This window comes from Schistocerca serialis, chromosome 3 (assembly GCF_023864345.2).
Source record: "Schistocerca serialis cubense isolate TAMUIC-IGC-003099 chromosome 3, iqSchSeri2.2, whole genome shotgun sequence".
In the NCBI taxonomy this organism is placed as follows: Eukaryota; Metazoa; Arthropoda; class Insecta; order Orthoptera; family Acrididae; genus Schistocerca; species Schistocerca serialis.
In genome coordinates this window covers 80,241,520-80,253,706 of record NC_064640.1, presented here as the reverse complement: position 1 = coordinate 80,253,706, position 12,187 = coordinate 80,241,520, and the positions used below count along the sequence as shown (strand labels likewise).

Here is a 12,187-nt window from a genome sequence, read left to right as displayed (position 1 = left end):
TTCTTCAGACACAGTTCTTTTTCTTTCCCACAGAAGAAACCTTTTTGAAATAAAAACAGTCAAGCTGTAATGTGTATCATACTTTAATAAAAAATAGTGAGTGTTGGTTTAGTATGTAAATTAGTGTTGTTCATATCAGTGTTGGTCCGTAATTTTATTTCTGTAAAACTAGAATCATACAACCTTACATTTTACGCTAGGCGCTGTTGTTAATAATTAAAAAGAAACAATAAAATATACATGAATTCTTCCTTTATTCTTGAAAATATTGCAGTAATTAAATATGTGTTTATATTTTAAAGGTTTATAGTTTTTCAGATATTTGGGACATTCTGTTTAAAGTACTAGGATTGCTTTTAAATCTTAAGAAGCTGCTGTATATTGTGATTTATTTCTTAATCAAAATTAATTTCATAATACTTGTTTTTGTCACAGAGGATATTAAAAAACAGATGCTTTCAGCATCTGTTCTCAAGGAACTTGACCATGTCTTGACAAGTCTACCGGCATTGATTGTGACTGGACAAACCTGTAAAGCAAAAGTGCAGCTTGTTAATGCTCTTTTGGGTGAACCTCTCCTGCCTTTCTGCAGCAACTTATGGAGGTGGATTTTGGTACGGTATGGTCATAGCAAACGAGCATACACAACTTCATTGCCAGAATCAAATAATGCAGAAAGGCAAGAGCTCAGAAGTGGATGGTTATCTGTACCTGAAAACTATTTTAAAAAACCAGAAAATGAAAAGGTAAGCATCCCATATCTGGGGACTTCGTGTACATACATAATTGTTTCCTTGTCACCTTATTGCTTTCCTGCTGTTTGATCACCCTTTGAAACATCCAGCACTGTACAACTTAAATCCATCCAATAGAGAAAAAATATTGACATGTGAGATGTGGTGTTAATACATTATCTAATCAAGAGTATCTAGATACCCTAATGTAATGAAGAATTGACCACTAGATCTCATAGGATGCAGACCTGCCAGTATAAAAGGAGGCTGGGGGAGTATTGTATTGTCAGTAGAAAAGCAGTAACAGCATAATGAGTCAATCAGGAGACCTTGGTGACTTTAAACATGGACTAATCATTGGATGTCACCTGAGTAACTGGTCCATCAGGGACATTTAAACCTTTCTAAAACTGCCTAAGTCAACTATTGGTGATGTGACAGTGAAGCGAAAACATGAACAACCACAGCTAAACCAAGACCAGACAGACCTCATCTACTGACACACAGGGTCCGTTGAGCATTACGGAGGGTGGTTGTAGGAAATCATATGAAAACAGTGTACCGAATCACTTAAGAGTTCCTAAGTGCTACCTGCAGTCCAGTTAACACAATGACTCATTATAAGTAGTTAAAAAGAATGAAGGACCATGGTCAAGAAGCTCCTCATAAGCCACACATTTCTGTAGTCAGTGCTTAAGCGATGCTTGAGGTAGTGTAAAGAACAGTACTACTGGACATTGAACGACTGAAAATGAGTGCTTTGGAGTGATGAATCATGCCATACTCTGAGGCAATCACATGGGAGGGTGTGGGTTTGGCAAATGCCTGGAGAATGTTACCTGCCATCAAGTGTAGAAGGTGGGGGTGTAATGTAGCAATACGGGGCTACTTTTCATGGTTAGGATGTGGTCCTCGTGTTGCACTGGTGAAAATGATAAATCCCGAAAGATATGAATACCTTGTACTGCATTGTGTACTGTGTTCAGTACAGGAACAGTTCAGAGATGATGATATTACCAGCATGACAGTGCTCCCTGGTATAAAGTGGCATTTGTGAGCCAATGATTTGGGGACAGTAACATTCCTGAAATGGACTGGCCTGCCCAGAGCCATGACCCAAACCCAGTAGAACATCTTTGGGATTACTTGGAACCTTGACTTCTCTGGTTTTGGTTCTTCAGGTGGAGTGGGGTGGCTCAATGGTTACCACACTCAACTTACATTTGGGAGGATGAAAATTCAATTTAGCATCCACCCATACTGATTCAGATTTTTGTGATTTTCCTAAATTTCTCCATGCAAATACAGATAGTATCTTTGAAAGGTTGTGGCCAGTTTCCTTCCCCAGTCTTCAAACAATCTGAGCTGTGCTTGTCTCTAATGTCCTCATGTCAATGGGATATTAAACGCAAATTTTCTTTCCTTCCTCCCCCTCTTCAGTAAGAATGGGATGCTATTCCTCCACACACACACACACACACACACACACACACACACCTCAATAAAGTGTGTCTACCAGAGTTTAGGCCATCACTAAGGTGAAGGGTAGACACTCCCCATATTAATTTCCACTAATGGGTGCTGGATACTTACGATAAGATAATGTATGTTGTCACATATTGTTACTAATGAATGGACCAGGGTTAAATAATTTAAAATAAATGAGAGTTTTTTAGTGACAGTGTCATTTATCTTAGGGAATTGCTGCCCTCTCCCCCCTTCTCCCCGCCATATCCCCCCTTCTCCCCGCCATATCCCCCCTTCTCCCCGCCATCTCCCCCCTTCTCCCCGCCATCTCCCCCCTTCTCCCCGCCATCTCCCCCCTTCTCCCCGCCATCTCCCCCCTTCTCCCCGTCATCTCCCCCCTTCTCCCCGCCATCTCCCCCCTTCTCCCCGCCATCTCCCCCCTTCTCCCCGCCATCTCCCCCCTTCTCCCCGCCATCTCCCCCCTTCTCCCCGCCATCTCCCCCCTTCTCCCCGCCATCTCCCCCCTTCTCCCCGCCATCTCCCCCCTTCTCCCCGCCATCTCCCCCCTTCTCCCCGCCATCTCCCCCCTTCTCCCCGCCATCTCCCCCCTTCTCCCCGCCATCTCCCCCCTTCTCCCCGCCATCTCCCCCCTTCTCCCCGCCATCTCCCCCCTTCTCCCCGCCATCTCCCCCCTTCTCCCCGCCATCTCCCCCCTTCTCCCCGCCATCTCCCCCCTTCTCCCCGCCATCTCCCCCCTTCTCCCCGCCCTCTCCCCCCTTCTCCCCGCCCTCTCCCCCCTTCTCCCCGCCCTCTCCCCCCTTCTCCCCGCCCTCTCCCCCCTTCTCCCCGCCCTCTCCCCCCTTATCCCCGCCCTCTCCCCCCTTATCCCCGCCCTCTCCCCCCTTCTCCCCGCCCTCTCCCCCCTTCTCCCCCCTTCTCCCCGCCCTCTCCCCCCTTCTCCCCGCCCTCTCCCCCCTTCTCCCCGCCCTCTCCCCCCTTCTCCCCGCCCTCTCCCCCCTTCTCCCCGCCCTCTCCCCCCTTCTCCCCGCCCTCTCCCCCCTTCTCCCCGCCCTCTCCCCCCTTCTCCCCGCCCTCTCCCCCCTTCTCCCCGCCCTCTCCCCCCTTCTCCCCGCCCTCTCCCCCCTTCTCCCCGCCATCTCCCCCCTTCTCCCCGCCATCTCCCCCCTTCTCCCCGCCATCTCCCCCCTTCTCCCCGCCATCTCCCCGCCATCTCCCCGCCATCTCCCCGCCATCTCCCCCCTTCTCCCCGCCATCTCCCCCCTTCTCCCCGCCATCTCCCCCCTTCTCCCCGCCCTCTCCCCCCTTCTCCCCGCCCTCTCCCCCCCTTCTCCCCGCCCTCTCCCCCCCTTCTCCCCGCCCTCTCCCCCCCTTCTCCCCGCCCTCTCCCCCCCTTCTCCCCGCCCTCTCCCCCCCTTCTCCCCGCCCTCTCCCCGCCCTCTCCCCGCCCTCTCCCCGCCCTCTCCCCGCCCTCTCCCCGCCCTCTCCCCGCCCTCTCCCCGCCCTCTCCCCGCCCTCTCCCCGCCCTCTCCCCGCCCTCTCCCCGCCCTCTCCCCGCCATCGGCAGTCTACCCTCCCGGATGGCCTTTGCACGGACCCGTTGATTCTCACAGAACATCTTGTGTCCCATTTTGCAACGGAAGCAGCATCAACCTCCTATCCGGCTGCTTTCCTTCACTAGAAATAGCGGGCCGAAGCTTCCGTCTTATTGTTTACCCCTTGTCAGTCAAAATCTTACTGTTTTTTGTTCTCCGCATACTCAGGAGAATGACATCCCACAGGGTTACGTATTGATTGTACTTACTATCCTCATTGCTATAGATGGACTTCTGGCCTCCGTTGGTTCTTTGGTCACACCTGCTCTGTATGTGGATGATTTCTGCATTTGGGTTAGTTCCTCTTCGATGGCCTCTGCAGAGCTGCAGCTCCAGGATGCTATATGGCGTGTCTCTGCGTGGATCCTCTCACACGGGTTTCAATTCTCTCCTTCAAAATCGCGGGCGGTGCACTTCTGTCACCGTACTACGGTCCACCCCAATCTGGAGCTCTACCTCGATGCACAATGGTTACCTGTGGTCCCACAGTTTTGTTTCCTAAGTCTCCTTATTGGCAACAAGCTCACTTGGCTGCCTGATATCAGACTTCTGCAGATAGGAGGGTTCCGTAAACTCAAGGTCCTTCGCTTCCTTGCCCACACCTCTTGGGGTGCGGAAGGTTCCACTCTTCTCCACCTTTATCAGGCTTCAGTGCGGTTGTCAAGTTCGTGGTTCAGCTGCTCCTTCCACACTGCACCTCCTGCATCTGGTCCACCATCATGGTATCCGTTTGCCCACTGGTGCCTTCTCTACTAGCCCTGTTGATAGTCACCTGGTTGAAGCTGGGATTACCCCCCTCCCCCCTTTCTGTTCGGCGGTCCCAGCTTCTGGTTTCTTAAGCAATCGCTGTTCGTTATTCTCCCACTCGTCCTTCCTATTGTATCCTGTTCCGAGACCATAGAAGTCGCCCACCTGATTCCCACCCTCGGCCAGGTTTACTGATTCGACTCCGCCTTGCATCTGTTCGCCATGATTTTCAGCTTCCTTCTTTGTCCCGTCTCCCCCCCGGTCTCCCCCCCGGTCTCCCCCCCGGTCTCCCCCCCGGTCTCCCCCCGGTCTCCCCCCCGGTCTCCCCCCCGGTCTCCCCCCCGGTCTCCCCCCCGGTCTCCCCCCCGGTCTCCCCCCGGTCTCCCCCCCGGTCTCCCCCCCGGTCTCCCCCCCGGTCTCCCCTCCCCTCCCCTCCCCCCGGTCTCCCCTCCCCTCCCCTCCCCCCGGTCTCCCCCCGGTCTTCCCCCCGGTCTTCCCCCCGGTCTTCCCCCCGGTCTCCCCTCCCCTCCCCTCCCCCCGGTCTCCCCTCCCCTCCCCTCCCCTCCCCTCCCCTCCCCCGGTCTCGCCTCCTCTCCCCTCCCCTCACCTCCCCTCCCCTCCCCTCCCCTCCCCTCCCCCCGGTCTCCCCTCCCCCGGTCTCCCCTCCCCTCCCCTCCCCTCCCCTCCCCTCCCCCCGGTCTCCCCTCCCCTCCCCTCCCCTCCCCTCCCTTCCCCCCGGTCTCCCCTCCCCTCCCCTCCCTTCCCCCCGGCCTCCCCTCCCCTCCCCTCCCTTCCCCCCGGCCTCGCCTCCCCTCCCCTCCCCCCGGCCTCGCCTCCCCTCCCCTCCCCTCCCCCCGGCCTCGCCTCCCCTCCCCTCCCCTCCCCCCGGCCTCGCCTCCCCTCCCCTCCCCTCCCCCCGGCCTCGCCTCCCCTCCCCTCCCCTCCCCCCGGCCTCGCCTCCCCTCCCCTCCCCTCCCCCCGGCCTCGCCTCCCCTCCCCCCGGCCTCGCCTCGCCTCCTCTCCCCCCGGCCTCGCCTCCCCTCCCCTCCCCTCCCCACGGCCTCGCCTCCCCTCCCCTCCCCTCCCCCCGGCCTCGCCTCCCCTCCCCTCCCCTCCCCCCGGCCTCGCCTCCCCTCCCCTCCCCCCGGCCTCGCCTCCCCTCCCCTCCCCCCGGCCTCGCCTCCCCTCCCCTCCCCCCGGCCTCGCCTCCCCTCCCCTCCCCCGGCCTCGCCTCCCCTCCCCTCCCCCGGCCTCGCCTCCCCTCCCCTCCCCCCGGCCCCGCCTCCCCTCCCCTCCCCCCGGCCCCGCCTCCCCTCCCCTCCCCCCGGCCTCGCCTCCCCTCCCCTCCCCCCGGCCTCGCCTCCCCTCCCCTCCCCCCGGCCTCGCCTCCCCTCCCCTCCCCCCGGCCTCGCCTCCCCTCCCCTCCCCCCGGCCTCGCCTCCCCTCCCCTCCCCCCGGCCTCGCCTCCCCTCCCCTCCCCCCGGCCTCGCCTCCCCTCCCCTCCCCCCGGCCTCGCCTCCCCTCCCCTCCACCCGGCCTCGCCTCCCCTCCCCTCCCCTCCCCCCGGCCTCGCCTCCCCTCCCCTCCCCTCCCCTCCCCCCGGCCTCGCCTCCCCTCCCCTCCCCCCGGCCTCGCCTCCCCTCCCCTCCCCCCGGCCTCGCCTCCCCTCCCCTCCCCCCGGCCTCGCCTCCCCTCCCCTCCCCCCGGCCTCGCCTCCCCTCCCCTCCCCTCCCCCCGGCCTCGCCTCCCCTCCCCTCCCCTCCCCCCGGCCTCGCCTCCCCTCCCCTCCCCTCCCCCCGGCCTCGCCTCCCCTCCCCTCCCCTCCCCCCGGCCTCGCCTCCCCTCCGCTCCCCCGGCCTCGCCTCCCCTCCGCTCCCCCGGCCTCGCCTCCCCTCCCCTCCCCCCGGCCTCGCCTCCCCTCCCCTCCCCCCGGCCTCGCCTCCCCTCCCCTCCCCCCGGCCTCGCCTCCCCTCCCCTCCCCCCGGCCTCGCCTCCCCTCCCCTCCCCTCCCCCCGGCCTCGCCTCCCCTCCCCTCCCCTCCCCCCGGCCTCGCCTCCCCTCCCCTCCCCTCCCCCCGGCCTCGCCTCCCCTCCCCTCCCCTCCCCCCGGCCTCGCCACCCCTCCCCTCCCCTCCCCCCGGCCTCGCCTCCCCTCCCCTCCCCTCCCCCCGGCCTCGCCTCCCCTCCCCTCCCCTCCCCCCGGCCTCGCCTCCCCTCCCCTCCCCTCCCCCCGGCCTCGCCTCCCCTCCCCTCCCCCGGCCTCGCCTCCCCTCCCCTCCCCCCGGCCTCGCCTCCCCTCCCCTCCCCCCGGCCTCGCCTCCCCTCCCCTCCCCCCGGCCTCGCCTCCCCTCCCCTCCCCCCGGCCTGGCCTCCCCTCCCCTCCCCCCGGCCTGGCCTCCCCTCCCCTCCCCCCGGCCTGGCCTCCCCTCCCCTCCCCCCGGCCTCGCCTCGCCTCCCCTCCCCTCCCCCCGGCCTCGCCTCGCCTCCCCTCCCCTCCCCCCGGCCTCGCCTCGCCTCCCCTCCCCTCCCCCCGGCCTCGCCTCGCCTCCCCTCCCCTCCCCCCGGCCTCGCCTCGCCTCCCCTCCCCTCCCCCCGGCCTCGCCTCCCCTCCCCTCCCCTCCCCCCGGCCTCGCCTCGCCTCCCCTCCCCTCCCCCCGGCCTCGCCTCGCCTCCCCTCCCCTCCCCTCCCCCCGGCCTCGCCTCGCCTCCCCTCCCCTCCCCTCCCCCCGGCCTCGCCTCGCCTCCCCTCCCCTCCCCTCCCCCCGGCCTCGCCTCGCCTCCCCTCCCCTCCCCTCCCCCCGGCCTCGCCTCGCCTCCCCTCCCCTCCCCCCGGCCTCGCCTCGCCTCCCCTCCCCTCCCCCCGGCCTCGCCTCGCCTCCCCTCCCCTCCCCCCGGCCTCGCCTCGCCTCCCCTCCCCTCCCCCCGGCCTCGCCTCGCCTCCCCTCCCCTCCCCCCGGCCTCGCCTCGCCTCCCCTCCCCTCCCCCCGGCCTCGCCTCGCCTCCCCTCCCCTCCCCCCGGCCTCGCCTCGCCTCCCCTCCCCTCCCCCCGGCCTCGCCTCGCCTCCCCTCCCCTCCCCCCGGCCTCGCCTCGCCTCCCCTCCCCTCCCCCCGGCCTCGCCTCGCCTCCCCTCCCCTCCCCCCGGCCTCGCCTCCCCTCCCCTCCCCCCGGCCTCGCCTCCCCTCCCCTCCCCCCGGCCTCGCCTCCCCTCCCCTCCCCCCGGCCTCGCCTCCCCTCCCCTCCCCCCGGCCTCGCCTCCCCTCCCCTCCCCCCGGCCTCGCCTCCCCTCCCCTCCCCCCGGCCTCGCCTCCCCTCCCCTCCCCCCGGCCTCGCCTCCCCTCCCCTCCCCCCGGCCTCGCCTCCCCTCCCCCCCCCCCCGGCCCGCCTCCCCTCCCCTCCCCCCGGCCTCGCCTCCCCTCCCCTCCCCCCGGCCTCGCCTCCCCTCCCCTCCCCCCGGCCTCGCCTCCCCTCCCCTCCCCCCGGCCTCGCCTCCCCTCCCCTCCCCCCGGCCTCGCCTCCCCTCCCCTCCCCCCGGCCTCGCCTCCCCTCCCCTCCCCCCGGCCTCGAAGTATCATACAAATGCACACTTTGCTACAGTGTGAAAAATTCATTTAGGTTTCAATATGTTTTCCTTTCCTGAACCACGTTAGTTGACTTGCCTATTCGGTGAAGGAGATGGACTTTCGTCATTTACATATTAAGTTTTATAGTGGGTTTGTTTCTGATGCCTTTTATTTATTTATTTAGGTGGACGGCCTTAAAACAATGATGGTTATTGAAATATGTCACCCACTACTTCATGAAAATATCCAGGTAATTGTGGTACCAGATTGTGAAACTGCTCCAGTGAATGTTTTCTCAATGTTGGATGAATGTTTACCACAGAGGCTTCAGATATTTTTCTACTGCATCGGTGATGAGCATCTAAATGAGAAGGTGTGCACTGCTATCTTTTGTTCTGCATATATATTTCTAATACTTGGTTTTCTTACATATATTTGGTTGTGTTTTGTTAACTTTGCATAAAAAAGGACAATTTAACTCAGTTTTGAAAAAGAAGAAAAATGTTTATAGTGTAGTATGTGTCTCGGATGTAAGTTTTTTCAGTAGCAGTAAAAACTGTTAACCTAATGTCAATGTTTGGAAATATCAATTCGCCTTAAGGGGAAGCTTGGAGGGATATGTTACTCCATGAAGAGTTTATTGAAATGTGTATTCCTATAGGATGACTGTCCAATGCGTTCCACCCAATAATATCCAAACAGCAGACTCTGTACACAATTTATTAAATTGTCAATACTAAACACTTTTAAATAACAACAAAGTCATAACTTACAAAACTTAACAAATGTTAAAGAGTGATCTTTAAAAACAATATCGGCGGCTTGCCACCATAAAATCAAGAACACTTTTACAATAGTGCTTTTAGAGTTTATCCAAAAGACAAAATCCAATAATAAGTTAACTTGTCATTACAATTTAAAATGATTTATATAAAAAAACTTTGAGAAAGATAATGGTGCTTGGCACCATAAAATGAAAGAAACGCAACACACAATCAATAAATATAATAACAAATAATAATTTGATACAACCAAAGGGCGAGGGCAACTCCCAAAGCAATCACAGACCGGCGAGCTCTCAACACTTCTGAGCCTTCCCTCTAGAAACGGTCCCCTAAATAAACCACTGAGAGCTCCCCGACATGCCTCCCACAACTGCCCATCACTTACGCACCTTGGTTATGTTCTGTAACACACGACAGATAATATCAACACAAGATAAAATTCAAAAATACAGTATAACATCCCGACAGCACATGATAACCACAGCGCCGTTAACTCGGGCGCTATTAATAAGTGCCGGAAGCCAACACACACAAATCTCAAACAATTCTCGCTTCCTAAAACAAAACAGTAAAAGCCAAGCGCACATGAATAGCCAAACCACAGTCTTAGAAGTGCCTTAACAACACCAAACGCAACTATTCCACCAAGTTAATAATAACACAGTAAAAAAAAATACGGAACATATCACATATACCAAGCATCAGTAATTCACTATGTATATACTGTACAAAACCAGCCTTCTTAGGCAGACTTTACCTAACACATTGACTGCCAAATGTACCATACATGAACGCAGCTAGTTGTCTCCAGGCCAGAGTATCACAGGACCCCACCGGACCTCCACATCAGACAGGCAGGAAGAACAAGTACGCCAACTCCAATTAATCACCACCGCATGGCCAGCACAGCAAGCACAGTGGCAAGTCGCCTCCGCCCCAGACAACTCTGTTCATATTGCGAGGCACAACCACCTTAGCGCTAGTCACTAGCCGGTCAGGCAGAGGGAACTTCATGTTCCGTGCAATCCCCAGAAAACCAACTACCATCATACTTTCCGCCGGCCACCGCACACACACACACACACACACACACACACACACACACACACACACACGCCAGCAACGTCATAGCAAATCGCCACCGGAGCACCACCCGCACCAGGACAGCAAACTATAATCGATTACAGTGCGCGCTCTGAACAAGATCACAGGTTAGCGGCCTGTGCCATATCATATATCTTTTTGGCAGCTTGTTTTGAATTGACTGGTTCAGTCTCTAGCCTGACTTACTGAGCTTGCACTGGAAGTGCCAGGTCTAGTGGCCTCTGGATCACGGGGTCCCGGGTTTGATTCCCAGCCAGGTTGGGGATTTTCTTTGTCAGGGGACTGGGTGTTTGTGTTGTCCTCTTCATATCATCATCATCATCATCATCAGCAGCAGCAGCAGCAGCAGCATCGTCATCATTTGTGACGCCGGCTAGATTAGACTGTGTGTGGGAATTGGACTGTGTGTGGGAATTGGACTGTGTGTGGGAATTGGACTGTGTGTGGGAATTGGACTGTGTGTGGGAATTGGACTGTGTGTGGGAATTGGACTGTGTGTAGGCACTTATGACCACACAGTTTGACTTGTATCGTGAGCCTATGTACATATTACTGTTTTATGCATGCTTTGCCAATTTTAGATAGTTGTCACTAAAATCCAGCACTTTCAGTGGAGGTCCAGTCGGACAGACTTGAGAATGAACCAGCCAGTTCGGATCTAGTCGCCAAAAAATATTGGTTTTGGAATAAACTCTATGAAGTAAAAGGGTTGCTGGTTCAGGAGGAGGAGGAGGAGGAGGAGGAGGAGGAGCAGCAGCAGCAGCAGCAGCAGCAGCAGCAGCAGTTTATTTGTTCAAGGATCATTTGAGAATAATATTAATTTTCGGCTAATACAAAGAGAAATATAAGTCATATATGCAGACATACACTGATGCACCAAAATATTATGACCACCATGCTGTTAACACAATACAGCAGCAATTCTGCATGGCATGTATGCGACAAGTCCCTGGTAGGTTTCTGATTATTTGAGGAGAGAACTGGTGGTTGGCTGTGACCTTAGAAGAACCATCACATATTTGCCTTTAGTAATTTAGGAAAACCTCTATCACAGTGGCTGGATGGAACATAAGCTTCCATCCTCCTGTAGAAACTACATTTTTAAGAAAAGTCGTATTTCATTTGCCTTCATACACAAGTGAATGTCCTCTTGTGGTCCTGACATTTATAGCCAGATATTTAATACCTGTCTGTATAACATCATTGTTTGGAGCACTGCCCAGAGCCGATTAGAGAGCATTTTCATTGCTAGAAGGTTTTTTTTTTCTGACTCATTGTCAGAATAATCTGCTGTTACTGAACCCCTCCAACCTGGTGGATGGCAGAGATTGTCTCCATGAACACCCCACTCTTCATTGATGAACCTTGAAGGTCCTTGTCATTGAAACTGGGGTCTTACAGTGCTGCAGTTGGGACACCGGTGTATAAGGGACAGGGCCATTGTGGCTGCTAAGTTTCCCAGGGTACTGATATGAGAATACATGTTTCTGTTATTGTCATAGTCATTGCTGGTTTTGATAGTCAGACAACTACTCCTTAGTGGTTGCAATATTGGAAAGCCATGGCACCCTTTATTGCCTGTTATGCCGCAACAAGTCCACTCAGGTCTGGCAGAAGGTACGAGCCCAAGCCTGGGAGCCCACATGGTGAAATGGGAGTGTGCTCTGGGCTTGCTATGCTGCATTCAGCTGGTCAAACACTGTGCAGGGGCAGTACTTGGGCAAAATTTCAGACAGACAGTGTCAGTTAATAGGGAGATGCCATTTTTTTTTGCATGTGTGCCTTAAACATCCGGTCATGTCCTGAGTGAGCGTTTTACAAGGGATTGCATGACAGAGCTTCTTGCTAAAGAGAGTTAAGTCAACTGACTGAAGTAAGTTGTCTGACGTAAATTCCATCAGGTACATAGAAATCGGATGATGGAGATAATAAATGTATGGTGCATGTCAGAGGGTACCATGTACTACTAGACTTTTCCTTTCCAGATCCACTCAGAGAGAGAGAGAGAGAGAGAGAGAGAGAGAGAGAGAGAGAGAGAGAGAGAGTTGACATTATATGCCTCCATACGAGCCTTAATTTCTCGAATTGTATCTTCGTTGTCCTTATGAATTATGTATGTTGGCTGTAGCAGGATCATTCTGCAGTCAGCTTCAAGTGTGGGTTCTCTTAATTTTCGC

At 56.9% G+C, this 12,187-nt stretch overlaps 1 protein-coding gene across 2 annotated transcripts in view; it reads left to right on the top strand.

The window, feature by feature from the left end:
• LOC126469740 (dual serine/threonine and tyrosine protein kinase-like) overlaps positions 1 to 12,187 on the top strand; it is a 339,571-nt gene that overhangs the window by 73,828 nt on the left and 253,556 nt on the right. For both annotated transcript variants that reach the window (XM_050096949.1, XM_050096948.1), the window contains 2 exons: positions 436 to 746; positions 8,306 to 8,494. In XM_050096949.1, the coding sequence (XP_049952906.1) occupies positions 436 to 746; positions 8,306 to 8,494 (500 nt within the window). The remainder of the gene's footprint in view (positions 1 to 435; positions 747 to 8,305; positions 8,495 to 12,187) is intronic.